This window comes from Dama dama, chromosome 32 (assembly GCF_033118175.1).
Source record: "Dama dama isolate Ldn47 chromosome 32, ASM3311817v1, whole genome shotgun sequence".
NCBI lineage: Eukaryota > Metazoa > Chordata > Mammalia > Artiodactyla > Cervidae > Dama > Dama dama.
Window position 1 is genome coordinate 40,130,142 of NC_083712.1, and position 25,748 is coordinate 40,155,889.

Here is a 25,748-nt window from a genome sequence, read left to right on the forward strand (position 1 = left end):
TTTGCGTGGTTCTCTTCTTTTCTGCTGGTCTGGTCCTCCTGTCCACTTTCAGCTGGTGTCCTGAATGCACTTCTGTGTCTGAAGGTGTATTCCTGATGTATCCGTGGAGAGAGATTTAGTCCATGGTCCACCTGCTTCTCTACCATTTTGTTCTCCGTAATGAGCTTTCTTTAATGAGTATACATAGAAAGACAAATATGCAATATAATATTAATAATAATGGATTAGAGGCACTTTTGAGACTCCATTTATTTTAAGGACTGCTGAGTGTATTTTTACCTTCTCTTAACTCTCTCCACTGATTTTTCTCTTATTTAAGCTTGAATTTTAGATCTAGCCTACTGTTAATTAATTCTTGTTTTTTAAACATTATTTTCTTGGCTCCAAAAATATTTGATCATTTTAAGTTTTGTGCTGAGTTTTACAACAAACATTTTGACTTTATTTTATGCTTAACCATTTCCATTAATCATAATTCTGAAGGAATACCTTAGATTTTAATGAGAGTAAGATCCTTTTCTGTCCAGAGAGCTTGCAATGCCTGCATCTTGCCATTACTCCCCTCTCTTGATTTATTCAATACATTGTATATGCTTGTGAGTATGCAAATCATTCTTCTTATTATAGTAGTAACAAGTAATAAATATTCATGCATTTTTTTTAAATTCCAAAGAGGCTTTATTGCACTGAAACATTTTCAATTTACAGAAAATTGAGAAAAGAGTACAACCTTCCATATATTTTACACTCAGTCTTCTCTGTTATTACCATCTAATATTAGTTGATAAGTTACAATTGATAAAGCAATTTAATATATTATTATTAACTAAGGTCCATACTGTATTCATATTTTCTTAGCTTTTAGTAGATGTCCTTCTTCTGGTCCAGAGTCCATTCATGAGACATCATTATTTTTTGTTTAATGTTTCCTTTGGCTCCTCTTGGCTCTGATTGGTTTTTAGGCTTTTTGTTTTTGATGTCCTTGTTGTTTTGTGGGGTATTTTTTAGTGTATCCGTTCATGAGAATCTAAACATCCCTTTGAAACTATTCAAAACAATAAAAACTAACCATTAACATTAGCACACAGGATGATCATTGTTAAATTATTTCAATATATAGATGTATAGACAGGTGTGTGCATGTGTGTTTGTGTTTTTATCCTTTATAGAATGTGATTGTACTTAGAAATATTGTATCTCTTTCTTTTTTGTTCTAAACTAAAATCAGTTTATAGACTTAGAATGGAACTTTAAAGGCACTTTGCTTTATTGCCCTAGATAGTTACCAAAAATTGATAAATAAGCACTTAGGATATTTTAGGAAGACACAAGACTAAGACTATTTGCAGCCGATTTAACAGATGATTTTTTTTTTTTTCTGGAATCGATTATTATTTACTTGATCCTCTCTCTTCAATTTCCATGCCTTTTAAATAAATTTCTTGTTTTAGAAGTATGTGGGCTCACAAAAATAGTAACACTTATTTCATTTTATGTTTTATCTTGTTTTCCCTTATAGCAACAGTCACTGATGGTCTTGCCCTATAGAGAGGATAGTACCAAATAAATCACCAGAAACTGGCCTAAACCAAGAAGAAAAAAAAACAAACATATTTCTCTGTCCCGTCTATTGTCACTGCTGACGGTTTAAATTATGAAATAATAAATCAACTGCGCCTGAATCATCCTAATTATGTCTGGTGTTTTCTCTGTATTTTCAGTTTCAACTTCCACTGTATCTAACTTGAAAAAGACTCTCAGTCAGCTAAAAGCAGTCAAAGACCCTCACCCCATAAAGCCTTGAGAGCCTGCCAGTTGTGTCTCAAGACCCCAGCATAGAGAGTATCCCTTTTCCGTTCTGCTCTTTCAGTTGACCTGAACCTCTCCCCCACTTTTCTCCTTCCTCCTTCATAGACTTCAGCTAGCCTGTGACTTGTCCTAGGGGCATTTACTCAGGAGTTGTTGAATCCAGTCTTTCTCTTGTTACCACTTCTCCTCTTTGAAAGCTGTATACCTGCTTTGGTGTGTTCAGATTCCTGTTTACCAAGAGGAGGTTTACCATGAAGCTAAGGGCTTCCCTGGTGGCCTAGACAGTAAAGAATCTACCTGCACTATAGGAGACTGGGGTTCAGTCCCCGGGTCGGGAAGATCCTCTGGAGGAGGGCACGGCAACCCACTCCAGTATTCTTGCCTGGAGAATGCCATGGACAGAGGAGCCTGGCGGGCCACAGTCCATGGGATTGCAAAGAGTCAGACACGACTGAGCGACTAATACTTTCAAGGAAGTAAAAGCATCAGGACCACTTACTTGCAAAGGTTCTTTTCAAAGTCATGAACCTAATTTTTATGTATCTTTTAAGAAATGGTGTGTTACTGGGATCTAGTAGAGATGGACTATTTTACCATGGGACACAAGGTGGCCATCCATTTGAACTGCTCGTTATGGTCTGCCAAATCGTCAAGTCAGACTCTCCGGTGTCATTCAGCACAGTAGCAGTGGAGTTCCTCCTTTAGCTTGTGCCTGTGGCCTTATGTTTGTGCAGGTCCAATCAGGAGAACAGGGATTACACAGTAATTTAAATGGGTAGTTTAATAATATACTCCATTGGAGAGCCATTATAAAGATATCATGAGAACTCAACACGTATCTTAGGTCTGAGGGAAAGTACCCAAGGGAGGATACACTTGGAAGAGTGGCCGCTCTCCCAAGGCTGAGGTTCGGACCTCCTTGGAGAAGGTGTGATTTCTGCCTGCTTGATGGCTCGGGCCAGAGGCAGCCCACAGACATGGAGAAAAGCAGAAAACATAACTCCAGCGGGTGCTGCTGAGAGAACCAATGCCACTTCATGTGCGCGCTGGAGTGTACAGTGTCTGAATCGGGATGGGTGTGGGTAAACCACAACTGTTTCGGGGGTTATACAAAGTCTGTGGAGGTGGTGACGCAGGAGCAAGACCTGAAGTCCATGAGGTGGTGTCAGTAGGATCCAAGAATGTGGTTACTGGACCCAGGGAGGCTAGCGAGATATCACCTAAGGGAGACATACTCTGGGAGCGTGAGCACCTGGGATAAAGCATCATTGGACTTCTTAGGCCACCGCTGCTCACGCCCTGTGCAGCAGAAAATAAAAGCCAAACACTACACGCGGGTGGAGCCTGTTCTTCCGTCAATGTACCTCTGGTGCCCTCTGCTGGCTAGTCCTACCACTGCCTTCACTAACGGCGAAAATAGCGCTCAATCCATTATTGCAGAGCAGGCAGTGAAACGGTAAATCTGGATCTGAGAAGGAATAAATTGGTCCAAACCAGAGATTTCTCTTTTAATCACAAGAACAATTGTTGAACTTTTAATCTCTATTTTCCTTTTTTATTTTATTTTTTTTGAGGCCAATTGTTGAGCTTCTCTAGCCAGTTTTTCTGTTTTCATTTGGAGAAATATCCCTTTGGATCATGACGCAAGTTTGGCAGCTGTTGCCCTTAAATTCCTTGCAGAAATGTCAGCAAAGTTATTTCCCTTCACTCCCAGAGAGTCAAGTTTAGGATTCCCCAGAGTCATCATAATAGCTGAAGTGACGGGCTTAAAGTATTGCATCTAATAATTGGTGAACATAGCAGCTGTTTAAAATTGTATTTGTTAGAAGGAAGGAAACCAGGTTGCTTCCACAACATTCCAAAATCATGAGCTACTATAAAAGTATCATCAATGTAGACAGTGGCAGTTAAATTTTCTCCCAGAGTAATGGAGCATGGACGAAAAATAACTGAGCGCACGCCCAGTTGGAGCAAATCATGAACAAGATACGAAAAGACCAGAACCCTAACTACCCCCACGTTTGGTAAGTCTGCCTTCCGGGCCCCTGGGGGCCTAAGGACCCTCATTCAGACAACGCTTCCTTCTCCCCTTTGCCCCTTCCTTCTCCTGACAGCTTCTACGTCCCCTCTCCATCCTCTGCTTTTGTCCTGTCCTTCCGAGAGGTCGGGCCGTGGGCGGCTACCGCGTCTCTCCTCTTGGCTTGTGGGACCAGCTCCCTCTGGCCGGCAGCGGCTCATCTCGCCCGGGTGACCAGCAGGGGCGGGAGGGGCTTGCTTCTCAGCACGCAGCTCCCTGCCTTGCGGGCTCTTCCTGACCAGAGATTTCCGAGGGTGATAGGGGAATCAGACCTCGTATCATGTCGTGGCCAGAAGTCCGATCGTCCCAGTATCCTCATTTTCCTGCTGGAGAGAGAAGCCCTGAGGGAACGGGCTGAGGTGACAGATTTCTGTGAGGTACGCGTAGGCGCCAGTCCCACACACAACGTACGCGCTTCCCTGGAGGCTCAGTTGGTAAAGAATCTGCCTGCAATGTGGGAGACCAGGGTTTGATCCCTGGGTGGGGAAGATCCCCTGGAGAAGGAAATGGCAAACCCACTCCAGTGTTCTTGCCTGGAGAATTCCCTGGATAGAGGAGCCTGGCGGGCTGCAGTCCATGGGGTCGCAAAAAATGGGACACTACTGAGCGACTCACTTTCACAACTTACAACTGGCTGGATTCTGGGCTCGAGGACCTGGCAGGCAGTGGACGGGGTGCTCCCTTGTTCGCTGGCCCTTTCTGGAAGTGCTGGGGTAGGTGCCTGAGTAGACATCTGTAGGGGGTGAGTGGAAAAGGCAATCTCTCTCTGTGCCTCTTTCTCTTTTTCAGTCGTTTTTTATCCCCCTTTTCCTCTCCCTTGGACCTCACGCCTACACTCCCGTCCCCTTCATCCTGGAAGCCCCTCGTGTGTGTGTCTGACTCTGAGGAGGGAGTTCTGTGATCCCCTTGGTGGTTATACCAGGCCTCGAGTTCCCAGGGTCTCTCACTGTTAGCCTCCAGGCTTATATGGAAACATGGAAGATGCCCAGGGAACCCCCAAAGATTCTCCTCAGGGCTGCATTCTCCACAATAGAAGATTGTGGAGACAGTTAAAAAAAAAAAAAAAAAAAAAAAGCTGATTTTCTTTTGCAATGCAGCCTGACACCAACGTGCCTCAGGTGACCAGGAGAAGTGGCCCTAGCATGCGGGATCCTTTAAATTAGGACACCAGTTTGCAATTGGACCAATTTGTTAAGAAGTCTCAAAAATGGAAGGAGGCTGAGTATGTGCCCTCTTTATGAGACTTTATCAAGAGTCCTGACTTGAGGGGTTCCTGTCATTGAGTGAAGACCTTCTGTTCCTGTGCTGCCCCCAAGAGACTTGGAGCCAGACCTCAGGGACCCCGGTTTTTCAACCGCTGACAAGCCATTGGTCCCCCAAACCCCCTTTTCAGGCCCCCATTTTTTTCCTTTCATCACCGCCTTCAGCCCTCCGACTTCCGTCTTACCTTGTCAAATCAGAACCCTCCCAAATTGGAGCCTCCAGAGCTTTCCCCAGAGGGGCTCCAGTCGAGCTCAAAGACAGCCCCTACCTCCGCTCCACAAGGCCTTTTACTTCTTCTGGGAGGTAGAAGACTCCCACCTGCTGGGAGTCAAGTGACAACTCAAGGGAGTGTCCCCTTCTCAAAGAAGCCTGACAAGTTTAGGGATGAACTGACCAGGCTGGTATTGACATTCCCTCTCACCTGGCAGGACATCATGGTTACTCTGGCCCCCTGTTGTACCTGCGATGAAAAGGAGCAGAGACTGAGAAATGCCAGGAGACCCTCAGATGGCCTACTAGCCACCAGTCAGCACCACCAAACTTATCAGGCAGGTGGGGATGAACCCTGAACATGACCCATGCTGGGACTATGTAGACAGTCCCAGTAGGCAGGCTGGGAGGAGACATTATGTTACTTGTCTGTCGGAAACCATGAAAAGGCGTATAGCGAAGCCTTTAAATTATGATAAGGTCCGAGAGATTACACAGGAAAAAGACGAAAGCCCGGCAGTCTTCCTGAGCCAGGTGACAGGGACTTAGGGAAGGACACTCACCCGGGCCTTGAGTCGGCAGAAGGGAGGTCACGATTGGCCATGCATTTTATCTCCCAGGCCACTCCTAACATCTGGAAAACATTACAAAAGCTTGAGGCTGGGCCCCGAACCCCATTGTCAACCTTGGTAGAGGAGGACTTCAAGGTCAATAATAAGCAATACTTCACAGAAGAGGCCAAAATGGATATGAGGCTAATTAAAAAACAAACAAAAAAAAGCTTTTGACTGTACTGATTCTCCCATGACCTCAAGGGGACCCTGGAGGACCAAGAAGGCTGACTCAGTGGAAGCCGTCTGGGCCCAAAGCAGCATGTCTTTTGTTGAAAGGGAGGGAACTGGAAGGAGGGATGTCCTAGCTCCTTGCAAATCTCTCCTATGAGAGATTCCTGCATACCGTCTGATGGGGCCCGAGTGCCTTTCCAGGTCCACATCCCACTTGATCCATCCTCATGACTCCAGAGGAGCTGTGGGTCACTCGCGATGTGGCAGGAAGCAGGAATTAATTCTTGTTAACAGTGGAGCCTCCTGCTCTGTTCTGGCTTGGCTGGCCGGCCCCGTCTCCAACCCTGACTGCACTGTGATGGTAGCTGATAGACGGCCAATGGTAAGGCAGTTTACGTCTCCCCTTGCCTGCAGAATCAGGTCTATTATTATTACTCACTCCTTTTTGTATATGGCAGAATGCTCTGACTGTCTTCTCTGGAGAGATTTGCTAAATCAATTAGGAGCTAATATGTGCTTAGGGTAGGGTGAAGTCTAAGGAGGTAGAGAATTCAAACAGAGACTGCATCTGTTAGCAGCCCCAGGTGACCCACCTGCTGCTCATCAAGATACTCCTCAGGCATCCCCTCAAATTTAAAAGCAATTAAATCTTGGATTTTGTGATACCTTGGTTCCAGGATGGCAAAATGTGTAATTTTGCTGACCTTCCCAACCCCCCCGCCCCCCCCAACACAATAAGAATTATTAAGGCCTGGGGGAAAATACCCCTGGAAGGACATATCCTTAAATCTGAGACTCTGATGAGGACGCAATCACTGCTCATCAAATTTTTCAAACATGGACTCATTAAACCCTGCCAATCCTCTTGCAACACTCCAGACCTCCCCATTCATAAGCCTAATGAGGAATATCAGTTTGTGCAAGGTTTGCAAGCACTAAATGTGGTTGTCATCCCTATTCACCCAGTGGTGTCAAACCCATACACCCTCCTTGCCCAAGTGCCTGCCAGGGGACACTCAGTATTTCTGTTTTGGACCTCAAAGCTGCATTTTTCTCTATTCCCCTACATCCATACTCCTCTTACTTTTTTGTCTTTGAATAGGACATTGACACCCTGGAGGCTAACCAATATAACTGGACAGTAGTGTTTCTGCATGGTTTTTGGGATAGCGTCCACCTTTTTGGAAACATGTTAGCAAGGGAAATGAGGGAATTCATGCATAGGTTGATGATTTATTGATATTTAGTGACTAAACAGTGCACTAAAAAGAAAAGATCACTTTGCCAACAAAAGTCCATATACTCAAAGGTATGGTCTTTCCAGTGGTCATGTATGGATGTGCTAGTTTGACTATAAAGAAACCTGAGTGCCGAAGAATTGATGCTTTTGAACTGTGGTGTTGGAGAAGACTCTTGAGAGTCCCTTGGATTGCAAGGAGATCAAACCAGTCAATTTTAAAGGAAATCAATCCTGAAAACTCATTGGAAGGACTGATGCTGAAGCTGAAGTTCCGATACTTGATGTGAACAGGGGACTCATTGGAAAGGACCCTAAGGGCAGGAAAAAATTGAAGGCAAAAGGAGAACAGGGTGGCAGAGGATGAGATGGTCGGATGGCATCACCGACTCAGTGGACGTGAATTTGGGCAAACTCCAGGAGACGGTGGGGAACAGGGAAGCCTGATGTGCTGCAGTCCGTGGGGTCACAAAGAGTTGGACCCAATTTGGCAGTTGAACAACAAAAGGTGAGACAAAACAGGATTTAGATCCAAATACTGTTAAGGTTCTAAATTTTGTGGCAGAAAGAAGAAATAATGTCTCCCCAACCATGGCTCAGATCTCACAGTCATGGGGCTCAGTATTTAGGGTTTGTTTTGACCCCAGGGGCAGGAGTCTTGATTGTTGATCAAAAACAGCAATTAGTGTATTACCTTCTCTGACCACAAGTTGGCAGCTCCAAGGCTTTCCCAGGATGGCTGTCTGGGAAAAATTCTATCCTGTCTGGGTTCCAAATTATGGCCTTCAGCAAAACCCCAATAATGAGGCTCTAAAGAGACAAGAGAGAGCCCCTTCAATGAATAGGGACCACCTGTGGGCTTTTGCAGCTTTAAGACAGTTGAGCAGAGCACCAGCGCCGGGTTTCCGAATTTGGACAAGCCCCCAATATGTTCATGAGAGGTGAGGGGTAGAACTAGGGGTCCTGACCCAAAAGCTGGGGCTGGATCAGACACCAGGGACTTACTTCTCGACACAACTCGACTCTGTGGCCCTGGGATGGCCAGGCTGCCTGTGGGCAGGAGTGGCCTCAGCCCTGTTGGTTATGACGCTCCCAATCTCACCCTGTGACAACGCTGAGATGTGTTAACCCTCACCATGTACATTCTGTGCTGGAAGTTAAGGGACATTATTAGTTGACTGGGGAGAGGCTAACAAGATGTCAGTCCCTCCTAAAGGACACCCCGACATTACCTTGCTGTTGTTGTTCAGTTGCTAAGTCGTATCTGACTCTGAGACCTCATGCGCTGCAGCATGCCAGGCTCCTTTGTCTGATGTGTGCCAAACCTTGAACCTGGCAACTCTGCCTTGAGAGTGGAGATTTTGTGCATCAGTGTGTAGAGACCATAGAATAAACTTACTCCAGTGAATCTGATCTTCTAGATGAAGCCTTGAGGTCTAGTGATTTACTGATAGGAGAAGTTTTGTAGTAATGGGAACCTGAAAGGCGGGGTATGCCACAGTTAGTCTAGATGAAGTCATGGAAACCAAGGCCCTGCCAGGCGTTGGCCCAGAAGGCTGAACTAACTGCATTACTGAAGGCTTTGCAATGAAAACGGATAAGAAATTAAACATTTTTACTGACTCTAAATATGGGTTCCATGTGATACGTGATACATGCTCATGCTGCCATTTGGAAAAAAGGGAAATGTTAACCAATAGATATAAACCCCCACAAGACATACAGATTTGATTCTGACTCTTTTATAAACAGTATAGCTCCTGACCTGGGTAGCAGTAATCCACTGTAGGGGCTACCAGAGGGAGGGATCTTTTGTGAGCCAAGGAAACAGCAAAGCTGATGGAACTGAAAAACAGGCAGCTCCATTGAAAGAACCTGAGCAAGTTATGGCCCTAGTGACTGGCCACCCTTCCCCGAACTCCCTAGCCTCCGCCACAATTCACCACAGGAAGAAGAAAATGCTAAGAAATGCAGCTATGAGAAAGGAAACACAGGCTAGTATAAAAGGAGGGTAAGGTTCTAATCTCTGGGGCCCAAAAATGGAGACCAAGAGCTTATCTGCCGCCACCCACCATGGGAAGGATGCGCTATGGAACGTGAGGCCAAAGGCTTTTTCAGAGAAAGGGCTTAAAAGAACAGTAAAACAAGTAACCTTTGTCTGTGATTTCTGTGTGTATAGTAACCCACTGATCCATCCAATCCAATAACTCATAGGCCCATCAAATCTCCCTTTGTTACTCGGGCCAGTTCATCACTGATGGACATACCTGGGGTGGGAGTAGGGGATAGACTGGCAGTCATATTTCACCCAAATGATCCCAATACCAGAATATAGTCCCCAAATCCCACCAGGGGAATAATGGGCCTGCTTTTATAGCCAAAATCACAGAGGGGCTCACAGGGGGGCTCACAGGGGCCCTCTTGGCACCCCCTGTCTTCAGGGAAGGTAGAGACAGTGAACCTTCCTTTAAAGAAAATTTTAGCAGAGCTCTGTCAAGAGACTCATGAGCCCAGGATCACCTTGCTTCCTATTGCACACCTCAGCATCTTGTAGCCCTAGGAGGGGTCTGAGGCTTAGCCCACTTGAAATGACTTATGGGAGGCCTTTTTTATTTTATTTTTTTACCACTGACATGCTGCTAGATAAGAAAGTGAGCCTGTATAATGGCAGTACACTATTAATCACAGACAAGTTCAGAAGGCAATCCAGGACTATGCCCACTGCCAGCTCCCACTAAATATACAGCAGACGGTCACTTTCTTCAAAAATAAACCCCAGGATTTAAGTTCTTCTTAAAACCTGGAAATAGAGGTCCCTGGAAGACAAACTAGTACCAAAATGTAGGGGCCCCTATAAAGTAGCCACCCCCAACTGCTGTCAAACTGGGGTAGATATCTTGTTGAATACGTTTGTCCAGACCAAAGCGCTTATTTCCACAAACCCTGCAGGTCACAAAAGAGCAATAGACTTGTGAGTGTATTTGCTTGGAAGAAGAAATAGCCAGACCTCTCTGAATGGGTAAGAAAGAGGTTTGTGTCTCATGTTCACTAAAGGGTGATCTCAGCAGGGAACAGTTTTTAAGAGCCCAAGAGGAGAGGATGACCCATTTTGTGGATACTAGTCAGCCTCTTTCCTAGCCAGGCCACTTTTCACCCAAGGGGCTCATGACCACGGTGATCATGGCGGCAGGATGGGTTTAGCAACGTGGAACTCCACTCACCAGCCTCAACCTGGCTGCTCCACTGCTGAGTGCCTGGCCTTCCAGCCACAGAGGAGCCCAAGGTATGGCACCATTCTCCAGAATGATCAGCCAGCTACCTGGGGGCAGGTTGATTACATTGGGCCACTTCCATCAAGGGTTGGCAGGGTTGTTTCCTTATTGGAATAGACACTGTGGATTCAGATTTACCTTCCCTATATGCAATGCTTCTGTCAGAACTGCCATCCATTGACAGAATGACTCACCCATGATCATAGTATTTCTACTCAGCATTGCTTCTGATCAAGGAACTAACTTCACAGCAAAAGTATTGCAACAATGCCCCCTGGGCTCATGGAATTCACTCTTTCGCCAGCATACTGAAGCTGCTGGCCTGATAGAATGGTGGCATGGCCTTTTGAACACTCAATTAGAGTGCTGGGTAGGTGGCAGTATTTTTCAGGTCTGGGGCCAGGTTCTCCAGAAGACTGCATATGCTCTAAATCAGTGTCCAACATATGATGTTGTTTCTCCAAGTCAGAATTCATGGGTCCTAGAATTGAGGGTAGAAATAGAAATGGCATCTTCACTATCACCCTAAATGATCTACTAGCAGAATTTTTGCTTCCTGTTTCCGGACTTTAAGCTGTATTGGCCTAGAGGTCTTAGTCCTAGAGGGAAGAATGCTTTCACCTGGAAACACAACGGTGATACCTTAATTGGAATTAAAATTGCTACATGGCCACTTTTGTTCTTTGTACCTCTGAATCAACAGGAAAACAAGGGAGGTAAGGTATTGACTGTAGTTAATGATCTCGAATACAAAGAGCAACTGGACTACTATGCAACAATGGAGGTAAAGAAGAGTCTGTATGAGTTAAGGAAACCCTGTGGAATGTCTCCCAGCATTGGCATGCTCTGTAATTATGGTCAGCAAAGAACTATGACCCAGAAAGGACCACTAATGGAACAGACCTTTCAGAAATGAAAGTTTGGATCATCAAAGCATCAGAGTAGTACCAGCTACAACCTTGTGACCAGTTATAGAAATGCGGACTGTAATTTTATGAGTATGTTCTCCTTATTTTGCTATGAATACATTTGTCTATATGTAAGCATATATTAAGCAAAAATGTTTTCTTTCATCTTTTATTCCTTTATCATGTAACATAAGATGTATTGACTTTTATAAGTATTTAAATATTTTTAATTTTTTTATTAATGCAAAAGATTTATTCCAAGTCAGTTATTTTACGCAGCATTTTTCTCCCTCAACATACTTGTGATAACCGTATCTTTTAAATCTGTAAATAACATTATCAAATAACCTTAATCTTAGAAACCTCACAAAAATTTATATTTTAAAATCCACCCTGAATATCAAGGCTGCAAGAATAACACATTTCCTATATCCAAATATTATGTACCCAGAAAGAAAAAAAAAAAAAAAAAAAAGGGAAAAAACCACATAAGCTTGGTTAAGGGCTAACATTACCTGAGCGGCCAGAAATAAAATAAAATATCCAAATTATTAGCATTAATTTAATACAATTATAACTTCAATAGTCACTTTGTCATTGAGAATGATTGCTTGAGCACAGGGGTGAGTGCCCCAAGGGCTGGTAGTAGAAGCTGTTGCTGTAGACCAGTGTCTCCTCTCTGCACTGCCAGCTCCCGCCTGTGCATTGTCCCATATATACTGTGTATGTATGTGTTTTTTTTTAATTTATTTTTATTCATTGGAGGCTAACTACTTTATAATATTGTAGTGGTTTTATCTTTCCCAGCACACAAAGTTCTATTAAGCAGATAACAGGGGAAGAAACAACAAAAGCTAAACAAGCCAATCGCTCGCTCTCTCTTTAGGATATGATTATTTCCCTTGTGCATGAGGTATTCAACAATAACATAAGAAAAGGAAAAGGAAATGAACAATTTCTTCTGTATAAGCCCTAAGCACACAAGCTGAGTTTCCTGGGTCAGATTTGACCATGAGCATTTTATATGCCTACTTCCAGGCATCGTCATCAGATGTTTCATAGCTACTTGTCTGCGTATCTGAGTCCTCAAACTCTGCTCTGCAAGTGCTTCTCCAAGGGGAGAATAGGCTGGAACTTCCACTCTGCAAGAAGCCATTCTTCCCAAAGTCATTTCTTCTCAGCTGCTCTGTCTTCTTGTGGAACTCTCTGAGCTCATCGTCTGTGAGGGAAAGGCAGTTCTCATCATTTTCAGAAGATTCCTGCCATCCCATTGCATTCAGGAACCTGTGCTCTGCTTCCAGAGAGTGAGAGAGAACCCCCCCCCCCCTTCCTCTTCTACAGGGAGAGCAAGACCATTCTGATGACAGCCTTCCCCTCCATTTTCCTTTGGCTCAGGCGTGCTGTTGTCCTCCAAACCTTCTGACTTGTCACAGGCTCTGCTCTCTGAGAAGTCTCCATTCCTGTCATCCTCTGAGTCTTCCGGACTACTCTTCCTGTCAGTAGTTCGGTGGGTCAGCTTGGTCAGATGAGAGGAGCTGATCTCAGTCGGAGCAGTGGTGCCGGCAGGGCTCTCTTTGGGAGAACTTAAAACTATACCACCGGCCAGTACTACTGGTTTGCTAACAGAGATTGGACTGCTAAAGCAGACTCTTGGCTAGAGGAAAGGGATCCTGATTTGTGTTTCATTCTGTTAGCTTTCCACCTACTGGCCTTGGATGGAGGTGGTACAGGCTTGGGAACCAGGTTCTTATAGACACTTAGAACCATGGTGGACGATTTGCTTCCATTTACATGGCAAGATCCAGGTGAGGTGAATACAGCTGAGAAGGCAGCAGCAAGATCTCTTTTGGAAACGTTTTTGATGACTGGCATTTTGGAGGGTTGCTTGGCATGAGGTAGGTTTTTCCAGACTCCAGAAGGTGCCCCAATGGGTCTGCATGGCTGGTTCTGTTTGCCAGCTTCTGGATTCAAAGAAGGAAAGTCTTTCTCTTTAAACTGCAATTTTTCCACCTTATCATCTTTCTTCTCTTCCCTAATATCTGTAGGTGGCTTTTCCTGAAAGGGACAGCCTTTCTGGGAGTGGAAGCTGCTATTCCAGTGGCAGTGGTTTTCTGTGCCACCCCCACTATGCTAGCTTATGCCATGATGACCTCATGAAGAGCCACGCCAACCAGATCAGTTCCCTGTGATTTCAGCATATGCTCCCTTAGAGACACCAGAGTTCACAGAATCGTGGCGGAACACGGAGGGCTGGTGCCAAGAATCCCCTGTTGTTTGATGAGGTCTATTGTTGAAAAAGCCACCAGAGGAATTATGTCTACTGTGGCTTACTCCAAATCTACCATTTCCTTGGGGTAGGTGCTCTGTGTGTTTTTTAAAAGTCACTGTAGGTGACTTAGCTGACTATGGTGTTGAGAAATTTAGCCAAGCAGGAACAAAGTCATGCTGTGCCATTTAGGTCCAGTGTCTCTTTTCAACAAGGTGAGGCATCCAACCTCATGGCCAGGATCCCAGAATGTATAACCTCTGTGGTCCTGCTTCCTGAACCTCTTGAGTTGCCAGCTGGATTTCCATGAGGTTCTCTTGTTAAAAGGGTACTTAATTAGGCTGGCCAACAGAAAGCCTTAAGATGAAGCACAAGGAAGCCAAGCTCTGTGTGGATCAATCTCTCAGTTCCCTCAATTGCTCTTCTTAAACTATCTAGTTCCTGACTCGTTTCCCAAAGTGGAAGGGGAAAGGGGAACGGGGAGGGGAACATAAAAGTATTTGTTACAGTTAAAAAATGGGGGAAAGGGGAAAGAGCTATATCAGTGTTCACCTCATTCAACTTTTTTGAGTGATGGCACTATGATATTGCTTAAACCTGATAATACGTGGACATTTGCACAGTGAATGAAATTACTGTTCATAACAAGGTCACAGCTTAGAAAGACAGATGGATTTCTGGTCAAATAATGTCATTGAAGTGATAGATCAAAAATAAAACATTGAAGAGCTATAAAAGATCTTCGAGTAGTCCACTCTAGTAGCAAAACATCCACATTACAAAGCCCTTAATTTACAAATCTCATTATTCTTACACAGCTGCTGAAAATAGTCTGCAGGTATGAGTTTATATTTGTCTTATCCTTCAAAATCTAAGGACAAAAGAAACCTTGTTTAAAAAAAAAAAACAAAAACAGACAGGAACTTGATAGGCTTTCCCCTCCTAGAATAGCAGCTTTCAAGGCAAATTTCTTGGTATAAAGCTCCCAAATGTTTCTTCTATTCCTTTGGTCTTCACTATTTATAAATGCACAGCAAAATTAAGAAGGGCAGGGCTTAAGGACAGTCATGGAGAAAGTTCCAAAGTGCGGTTTTCTTCTCTTCAGTTGTCTGTATTTCACTTGTTCTGCCCGTTCCTGAAGACTAAATTGAGTTAATAGAAGGTAGGAATCTTATGCTTCAGTAGAGAAGTCATTTTGGATCCATTTTCATCATTCAGTTCAGTTCAGTCACTCAATCGTGTCTGACTCTTTGCGACCCCATGAACCACAGCACGCCAGGCCTCCCTGTCCATCACCAACTCAAGAAGTCCACCCAAACCCATGTCCATTGAGTCAGTGATGCTATCCAACCATCTCATCCTCTGTAGTCCCCTTCTCCTACTGCCCTCAATCTTTCCCAGCATCAGGGTCTTTTCAAATGAGTCCACTCTTTGCATGAGGTGGCCAAAGTATTGGAGTTTCAGCTTCAGCATCAGTCCTTCCAATGAACACCCAGGACTGATCTCCTTTAGGATGGACTGGTTGGATCTCCTTGCAGTCCAACGAACTCTCAAGAGTCTTCTCCAACACCACAGTTCAAAAGCATCAATTCTTCGGCGCTCAGCTTTCTTTATAGTCCAACTCTCACATCCATACATGACCACTGAAAAAACCATAGCCTTGACTAGACAGGCCTTTGTTGACATAATTATTCAATCATTTAAAAGGTTACAGGGATCTATCACTTTGGCTCCTTCCTTCTTTCACGTGTGCATGCCGTTAAGACTCCAGTCCCCCTAAATATTTTAAATTTTACCTCATAGTATTTAAGTTATAAAATATCAGAAGAGTAAACATCACTCAAGGATTTTCTCTCTTCTGGAAAGGAACTAGGACATTTTAGGTTTATGCAGGGTAGTTATATCACTTTAGGCAGTTGTGACCTTTATTTGGAGATTGAGTATGGCTGTAGGAGGATGCATATGGGTGCCAAGTTGGCAAGGGGGATGACTTGTCATGGTTAATTTTATGTGTCAACTTGGGGATGTCCAAATGCCTGATAAAACATTATTTCTGGGTGTGTCTGTGTGTTTTGGGGAGAGGTTAGTATTCAAATCATTAGACTGAGTGAAGCAGTCTACCCTCAGCAATTCTAGTAGGCACCATTCAATTTTTTGAGGGCTTGACTAGGACAAAAAGATGGAGAAAGGTCAATTTGCTCTTCGCTTGAGCTGAGACATCCTCCTTCTCCTATCTTCAGACACCTGTTGGCACTCTTGGTCCTCAGGTTTTTGGACTCAGGTTGAGACTTACATAACTGGACACCCATTTCTCAGGTATTGATTTGTATTGAATTACACTATCAGTTCTTTCCCAGTTCTTCCACTGGGAATCTTCCACTGCAGATGGCAGATCTTGGGACTTCCTGGGTTCCATAACCATGAGAGCCAATTCCTATAATAAATTTCCTCACCCCTCCTTCCTCTCCCACCTGTCTATATATCTCCTATTGCTTTTGTTTCTCTGGAAAACCCTGACTCACAAATTTGCATTACTATAGCTTCTTCCTGAAGCTCTCCTCCTGAAGGCAGGAGGAGAAGGGGATGACAGAGGACAAGATGGTTGGATGGCATCACCAACTCAATGGACATGAATTTGAGCAAAGCTCTGGGAGATGATGGAGGACCGGGAAGCCTGGTGTGCTGCAGTCCACAGGATTGCAAAGAGTCAGACACGACTGAGCAACTGAACAATGAACAACAAAGCTTTTCGTGTGTGCATGCTAAGTCACTTAAGTCATGTCCGACTCTATGATCCTAAGGACTGTACCCTGCTAGGCTCCTCTGTCCATGGGATTCTCCAGACAAGAATACTGGAGTGGGTTGCCATGCCCTCCTTCACGGGCTTTTTCCAACCTAGGGATCAAACCCGCATCTCTTATGTCTCCTGCATTGGCAGGCAGGTTCCCCACCACTAGTGCCACCCCTGTGATATGTTCTTCTTTCTATTTACTAATGCTTTTTTAAAGCACTATTGTTAAAGTCTATCAAATTTCTTTTCTTTGTATAGAGTTTCACAGTATATATATCTTGTACTTTGGACCTTTATGTATCTGAAATTGTCTTTTATAAGCGGCATATAGTTGAAATTTTTTTCCAGATCTTAAGGTTATTGTCTTTTGATTGGTTGTGGACCTGAGACTTGTAACATCATTACATACCATTGCAACTTAAAATAAAACAGTGGTCTTTAATCACGGTGTTGCATGTCTTATATTGTAAATTTTCCTTGTCTCATGTCTACTCATTAACAGAGTTAATGCTAACTAACAGAATATGAGGTAACTTTAAAAATAAGAAATATGTAACATACAAACTCATAAACATGCATTCCTTACAAATAAGTTATTTATGGTATTATATAATTTATATATGAAAATTATCTTTTCTTGACAGATGAAAGCCATAATATGCAAGCTTTGAATCTCAGGTAATCAGTGCATGTTTGTTTCCTTTTCCATTTTTCCTGTTCATCAAAGATAATTACTCTGGAAGAATAAATGAAGGAGAAAACATCACCTGTATGATCAATCAAGTTAAAAATGATGATGAATTCAGCAAATGGTATGAGGTACTTATTTTGAAGTAGAGTTCTATCATGAAATTCCTTTGTAACCAGCATTTGAATACACAAATGCTAAAGGATTAAGCATTATTAGGAAAAAAAATAGCACTGCAAGAAATATTTTAAATGACAAATTTACCATGTCTATGATATAGCTGACAATATTGAAAAATATTCTTCAATTTGATTTTTATTATGTGCAGCTATATTGCTATCTTCATTTAATATGCACTTATACTATTTCTATTTATGTAATACTTTAAATTTTCTCTGTCTGTTTCTCCCTCTCACCCTAAAATTAGTTGATACCTACTGTGATGTCATGGACTCTTTGTTTTCCAGGCTAGTCTTTGGGTTCACTCTCACTTTCCAGTTGCCTATATTTTTAAAAATAGAAATGATCATTTAAAATTGTATTTTCTTCAAAGATTGTTCTACAACAGTCTATAGTAATCTAGCAGTACTGAAACAGTTTTGAATCCCTATCTGAGATTTGGGAGCAGCCACTACTTAAGAATATCTCACCACTGAGAGTATTTCTCAATGGTAAGCAAGGCTAATACGAGAAAAAGAACAGTAATAAAAGTTTACCTGGAAATGAACTCAGATCATACTTATATATATAAAACATTATTAGCTAAATAGCTTTACATTTTTTTTTGCCATTCACATTCTGCTCATTTTCCCACAATTAACTCATCCAATGTAAGAAAATTCCTTTAATATGTTTAAGTATTATCTGAATTAGGAGACTATTTTATGTGTCACATTATTTCAGCAATTTTACATAAACTTTTCAAAATATTTCTATGAATGTATTCTCTTTTAATTTATATTATCAATTTTAAATATGTTAATAAAGTTCTTTAAATGTTCTAATAAAATTCTTTTCATCTTGAGTAAAATGAAGGGCATAGATATAAAACTCAAAGGCAGAAATTATTTCATAGCAATTTCCATGAAAGGAAGTAAACCAATTTTAATACTTGTTTTACTCTTGAAGAATATTTTCAGATATTTATTAGGTTACTAACTTAAAAATTTTTTTTTTCTGTGGAGTAGCCATGGCTATAACCTAGATTTTTCAGTTTTACTATTATATATTTTACTTTAATATACTTTTACTTATATTTTAATCTTTTCCACCTCTGGCTGCCTCTATTGAAGTTCCTTAAAGCCTAACTGCTCTCCTAAATTTCCATGCTATGTTTTAATAAAATGTGTTTGCAAAACTCTTTGAAATATATAAATATTAAATAGTAGATAAGGATATTTAATACACACTTAATAATTAAGATCAAATAGTAAAAGAAATAATCATTAACCAGAAATCATTGTTACTTAAATTTACTCTTAAGAGAGTCCAAGTTGTTTTAAGACTAAAAAATTTTTTTATTATTCATTATATTGATCATTAATATATTGCATATTAAATTTACATGGAAAGATAAATATATAATCTGAATTACTACTAGTTGCATCACCATAATGTTACATATTGATAAGTTACTATGTAGGCCAACTAATTGTAAAAGTAATGGATCTTAAATATGAAATTCATATACTCATCGCTTGTATAATCCTCAGTTCTCCATTTTTTCCTCTGGAAATACACTTTTACCAGTGTGGCAATTAGTACACAGAGGATAATGAAAAAAGGAATGAATAAGAAAAATGGCCATCTCGTAGGTTTGGAACGGTAAACATTGTCAATATAGCGTCTTTCTAGGAGAGAAAACACCAGTGATTTGAAAGTAACTACCAGGAATATAGCAAAACCATTTCTGCATTGTATTATAACTATTGGAATAAGAATTTTAAGCATTTAATAATTTTACAATTAACATTTTTATATGAAATGTATAAGTTGACATCATAAGTGCGCAAAGTTAGACTCCTCTATAATAACTCTTACTGAACAGTCCTCTACTCCTTGCTCATTTATTAAGAACCTCCTATTCCATGTGGTTCTCTTTTCAGATCTGCCTTATAATATAGATGGAAAGAATTATAGTGATTCAATTAAAAATTGAATTTTCCCTCAGTGCTCTATTTTTGGAAGAAATACTGCAAATTCTTTTATTGCATTGATATGTATTTTCATGCTTTATCTAAGAAACTGCTATCTCAGATTCATGAAGACATTTCCCATGTTTCTTTCAAGAACAGTGTTAGCTTCTACATTTACACTTATCATCGATCCTATATGAATTATGAAGTAAGTTATAATTCTGGGATTCATTTGGTTTTGTGTGGGTATTCAGTTGTTAAAATACAATGTTTTGAACTGACTTTCCTTCCCTTTTGTACTATTTTTATACTTTTCTTGACTACTGTAAATATATACTAAATCTATATTAAGTTCAGTTCAGTTGCTCAGTCGTGTCCGACTCTTTGCAACCCCATCAATAGCAGCATGCCAGGCTTCCCTGTTCATCACCAACTCCCAGAGCTTACTCAAAATCATGTCCGTTGAGTTGGTGATGCCATCCAACTATCTCATCCTCTGTCATCCCCTTCTCCTCCTGCCCTCAATCTTTCCCAGCATCAGGGTCTTTTCCAAGGAGTCGGTTCTTCGCATCAGGTGGCCAAAGTATTGGAGTTTCAGCTTCAGCATCAGTCCTTCCAATGAATACTCAGGACTGATTTCCTTTAGGATTGACTGGTTTGATCTCCTTGCAGTCCAAGGGACTCTCAAGAGTCTTCTCCAACACCACAGTTCAAAGGCATCAATTCTTCAGCAATCAGCTCTCTTTAAAGTCCAACTCTCACATCCATACATGACTACTAGAAACTCTAGTAAAGGCTCTTAAACTCTCCACATCCTTGCTTCTGCTCCCAAAAGTAGTCTCTCACTGGATATAGGATAATATATAAAATTATATTATCCTAAGTTTGATATAAGGCAAATAGACTACATCATCCTTCTTTGTTCTTTTTCAGAGCTCTTTGGTTATTCTAGCACTTTTGTGTGTATTTTAGAATCAACTAATAAAAATAATTGGGAAAAAATATCCAAATTGTTGATATCTAAAATATTGCATTCTTTTATTATTGGGTATTTTGATCTATAGATTTAATTTGGTGAGAACTGACATGTTGGCAATAATAAACTTTCCCACAGATGAACATGGAATATTTCTCCATTTATTTGTGTGTTTAGTATCTATCCGCATTTTTGTTTGTTTCAGTGTAAAAGCATTGCACATCTTTTGTTGAGCTTATTCCTTGTATTTTATATTTTGATAGTATTATAGATGGGACTGATTTTAAGTTGATTTTCATTTTACTGCAGCTAGTATATAGCAATACCACTGACTTTTAAACATTTTCTTTGAGCTTTCAGAGGGTTTTTATTACTTCAAAAGTGTTCTTGTAGAATCCTTAGGATTTTTGATGTAATCAATCATATTGTCTGCAGTCTAATCTCATTCTTTCTAATCTATGCTCCTGATTTTTTTGTTCTTTACTTATTTCACTGGCTAGGACTTAGAGTACAATATTGACATGGTGAGAGCAGACTTCATTGCCTTGCTCTCAGTTTTTTGGAAAAAAATATAATTATAAAATATATTATAAGATATATTAGCTAAAATTTTTTTGCTGATGCTTTTTATCATATTGATTTCATATTAAGTTTACTTCTGTTGATAGTTCATTGCCTTTTAAAAATTCATAAATAGTTGTTGAATTTTGTCAAATGACTTTCATGCATCAAATGAGAAAATGATATACTTTAAAATATTTCTTAATTTTATGAATTTTACTCATTGACTTTCAAATGAATGTTTGCATTTATGTTAATTAAATATATTGTTCTGTAATTTTTTCTTTGTTAACTTTCTTTTCTGGATTTGGCATTAGGGATATGTTTTCCTCACCCAATGAGGTGATAGGTGTCACTTTCACCACTGTTTTTTAAAATGATATTTCTTCCCTGCAAAACCATGCCAGAATTAACCTGTGAAAACTGTATATCTTGCTGCTGTTAATTTTGTTGGCTTTTAAAATCACAAACACACAGAACATGAAATTTTGGCTTCTGATTTCTTGGTTATACTCTTTATATTATACTATGATTTATAATTCTTTTTCCACATGGAATAACCCTTCTAATGCTTTTCACAGCTGAGTAGCTTTATCAGTTTACTTGTTACCCATACTCAATTAGGACTTGAAGAACGTATGTATTTTGATCATTTTCAGCCTGAGCTGATGTAATTCCTTAAAAATGTGTGGATTTCATATGTATCAAATAAAAAATACACTCCATTAAATGAGACCACACCCACAAATCTTTCTGACGTATGTCTGTCTATCCTAGACCCTTGTGAGGCTGCCATAAAATAACTTATTGTAGCCTTATTGTTTGAGAGTTTCATAAGGCAGTCCAATACAATACTTAAAAGGGCTTTTTGTATAGATGAAGGTGTCTAAGAAGCATCACTTTAAGGTTTTTCTGAGGTCTTAACAGAGGGGTTTAACATATGCTTGAAAATCTTTATCTGAGATCAAATTTTACTACTAAATATCTTAAGTTTAGTTGTTAGCCACTTCTTACTTTAAAAATGTTTTGCTGGAAGAGTTCAGGAATAAAAATGTTTTATTTTCATGCCAAAAATTCTAACTCTTTTATGAATATAAATATACATTTTACTTGAAAATTTAATTTTTCCTTCATTATTAATTACTGTCTCCTTGCATTTTATCATAAGTAACTTCAGTTGCCCAACCTGGAAATCACTACAGTCTACCTAGAAATCTTGTTGACGAGAACCATGAATTCTATTGTTCACATTACCACAGGCAGCAAGGGTGCCTCACAATTCACCCATAATAAATGCTCTCATTTCTCCAAGTTCTAATAATGTGTTTTAAGCTGTCTTTGAATTGCTCACCAACAGTCCTCTTGAGACAATGTCAACATATACTGATAGTCTTCAACAGTTTCCTGTTCTGCCTTCTACGAACCATCCAATTCCAAAGCTAATGGCACATGTTTTAGACTCTTGTTATACAAATATAAACACACCATCTAGAGAGCACTTGTGCAAGAAAATACCCCTAAATTTAGGTACTTAAACAATTATTTCATTTGAATTTTGTGTGGCATGAGCTTGTGCAGAGCTTAGTTGCATGGTTGTATTTTTGTGTCTCAAAGTCAGATTTCAAATACAGCCAATCATCTTCAACAGAATGAGTATTCCAATAATGAGAGTTCCAAGAATTAGTATTCTGAAAACCCCAATCAGAAGGCCAACTTGGATGCTAGGAAAGAATAGTCTCCTCACTGGGGAAAGGGCATGTGTGTGTGTATGGATAGAAGCAGTTAATTACAGTGAATCTGAAGATAAGCTAACTGTTCCCACTAAATAGAAATAGCTTGATAATGCATAATTTTTTTTACTTAGTCTCTAAGAAATGGTCTTAAATACTATGTTTCAAAAGTTGGAATAAATGTGGAAATGTTAAGAACTGTCTGGCTCAAAATCTGGAGAAATCTGCTTTGCTTTTCTGCAAATATAAGGTTTTGTTTAAAGGTCCTAAGCAACACTGGATATACTGGCATGCTCTACAATCCACCTCTACTTTGAACAAAAGATTGTAGGAAATTACATTTCCTATGCTTCTGAACCTTCTGTCTTCTGGTTAGATTTAGCTGATGGGATTCACTGGAGACCAGGCAGACTAAAATCCTCATGGTATTGATCCCTCTCCATCTCTGGATGGAGATGGATCTGCAGTTATGTCTCTGCATCCTCCATACCTTCAGCTCTTGCTGAAGGGTACCTCCACCTGTCTTTTGGGTCCTCGTATCCCTAATCATAGTCATATGTCATGCAAGATGGCCTAGATTCTGGTTCTAGTAATACCATCTCCATTTATTGTCCTTTCAGCCCTACAAAGTGGTAATGGATTCCTGCATTGCTAATCTCTGCACTGCCTCACTGTTCTCTGATTGTCTTTCTTATCTGCTCTTATGTGTTACCCTACCTCATATTTTGTGCTTAATTCCTTCTGTATGAAAGACTAAAGTGATTTCTGTTTTCTTGCCTGGGTCCCTACTGGCATATCTTATTTATAACATATATTTTGTATAACACGTTAGCCTCTGGAAGTAAAATGTAAGTTAAACAGCCATCTATGGTTTATTATTTGATGTCCAAGCAAATCTAAATATAAATTAGTAGACAAAATATTGATCTTGTTAAGTTTAATACATTAAAATATTATCTGAATTATAATTTCAATTTGTTATCAATACTTACCGGGTAAACCAGATGCACCAGGTAAATGAGGTATACCAGTTAAACCAGGAGGTACTGAGGGTGGAAAGTTGCCACTGTCAATACTCCCACCTTCCCATCCTGGAACTGAGTGTTCACAATTTGGAGGTAAATAAGTAGGGTTACAATGACAGTGCTTCTTATTATTACACACCTGAAACAGGAGAGATATCACTTTATAAATCAAGTAGCTACAGTTACTTGTGTTCTTTAAAATTTTGAAATAATATGGCCAGATAAGGCTGATTTTCTTACCTGGTTTATGAGTGTGTGTGTGTGTGTGTTTAGCTACGTGTTTGCTTTCCAAGGATCCCTCTCAATGATATATACTCTGTGTCTCATAGTACTGATACTTACACCTTGATCATGGCATTTTGATGAAGTACAGTCATATCTCAAGAATGAAGAATCTACACACTCCTTATTCTTGCAAACCTAAAAAAGGAATGTCCCAAAGTAAGTTAATTGAACCACCATCTGTACTTGGCATCTAACTAAAAGGATTCTGTATTGTACAGACATAACAGGTATTCATTTCATAATAAATATTAACATACTACCAATAAGTGGTTAATTCATAGTGCTACTGAGTTTCTAGCACTAGATGAGACTGATTATCTGAAAGTAAACAAAACAATAAAATCATCTTCTATGCTTATACTAGGATAGGAAGTACAGACATGAAATAAAAGCAAAGGTAATATGTCATAAATACTATAATAAGAGATTTATGAAATAATAAAAAACAAAGACTTTAATATATGAGGACAGCAAAACATTTCTATTGAGCCCTGATGTTGAACAGGACTCAAGCGTAGAAATGAAAGGCAAAGTACTTGTAGAAAAAGAATAAATCTTCAAAATGACCTTACATCATATCTACTAAGTAACTTTTAAGAAATATTAAAGGTGGTACAGCTATTACACCAAGAGCATCCGTTCAAACATTAATTAACTAAATATTTGAGTCTTACAATGCACTTTACCCTGAGAATGCAGCAGTGAATAGCAATAACAAAAAAACCTTATATTGCTCATATTGCTGTAGAAGGTAGACACACACACACACGCAGACACACACACGCACACACACATGCACACACACACGCACACACACACGCACACACACAGTCTACATGTGATGTGACAGAAGTTATCATGGAGGATATGTTTGTGTCTTGTAATCTTGATCAGAAAGTTGGTCTATAAATTGTAAGCAATCAGTCACATTTAGAGATTTAATTGGAAGATGGAAAGCTGATAAAAGGGAAGTCTTGAAAAAGAGAATGCCAAAGTGAAAGAAAATATAGAGAGACAAACTAGAGCAACATTGCAATAGTCTAGAAAAATGACAACCTAGAGTGAAACTGAGTGCTTAGTGGTGTTGATCAAAAACAGTGATTGTATTTGAGATAGAGTTAATTCACCAAGTTTAGTGATAAATTGTATACAAAGAATGAAAAGAGATAGGCAATGACACCAGGGTTCTGGTATGTCTAAGTTTCTTGGTTGTGGTAAAACTGATGAGATAAGAAAGCTAAACATAAAGCCCCAAATTATAGAAATATTATTTTTTGAGACTTAATTTTACTTGTAATATCAAGTAATACTGTGCACTTGAGATAAAATGAAAATCATTTTTGCACAGAAAATGTGAGATAATATGATTTCACAAAAGTAACCCAAACCTGAAGCCAGCGATTCCCGCTGTGGTCATCAGTGGCAAAGGATGTAGGATTTAAGTGATTATATGCACCATACACCAGTGCCAGAATTAAAAACAAATTTTACTAAATCCTGAAAAATTAATCTGGAGGGTGACATCAGCAAAATGGTACACTGGGCACCCCAAGTGTTGTTCTCCCCTAGAGATGTTAGAGGAAGATGAAGAAGGAGGAGGAGGAAGGGGAGGAAAGGGAAGAGGGGGAGGGGAAGAAGAACTGGCTAAAGTAACACATAGGAGCTCTGGAAGTAGTCAGAGGTCTACAACAACTAAGCAAATGACTAAACAAACAAATAGTCACACCAAA

General features: G+C 40.3%; 2 protein-coding genes and 1 pseudogene across 2 annotated transcripts in view; 1 reads left to right on the forward strand and 2 right to left on the reverse strand.

Moving 5' to 3' along the window:
* The window catches only part of LOC133050491 (disintegrin and metalloproteinase domain-containing protein 5-like), an 81,462-nt gene extending 79,836 nt beyond the window's left edge, over positions 1-1,626 (forward strand). The window contains exon 13 of the mRNA XM_061134687.1: positions 1,520-1,626. Within this exon, the coding sequence (XP_060990670.1) occupies positions 1,520-1,532 (13 nt within the window). The 3' untranslated portion in view covers positions 1,533-1,626. The remainder of the gene's footprint in view (positions 1-1,519) is intronic.
* A 10,963-nt stretch (positions 1,627-12,589) lies between these two features.
* LOC133050406 (vasculin-like protein 1) lies at positions 12,590-14,154 on the reverse strand (annotated as a pseudogene).
* Positions 14,155-17,774: 3,620 nt separating this feature from the next.
* Positions 17,775-25,748, reverse strand: part of ADAM2 (ADAM metallopeptidase domain 2) — a 109,887-nt gene continuing 101,913 nt past the window's right edge. Inside the window, exons 17-20 of the mRNA XM_061134911.1 lie at positions 24,076-24,153; positions 23,701-23,872; positions 18,997-19,156; positions 17,775-17,808 (exon numbers count right to left, since the gene is read on the reverse strand). Of these exons, the coding sequence (XP_060990894.1) occupies positions 17,775-17,808; positions 18,997-19,156; positions 23,701-23,872; positions 24,076-24,153 (444 nt within the window). The remainder of the gene's footprint in view (positions 17,809-18,996; positions 19,157-23,700; positions 23,873-24,075; positions 24,154-25,748) is intronic.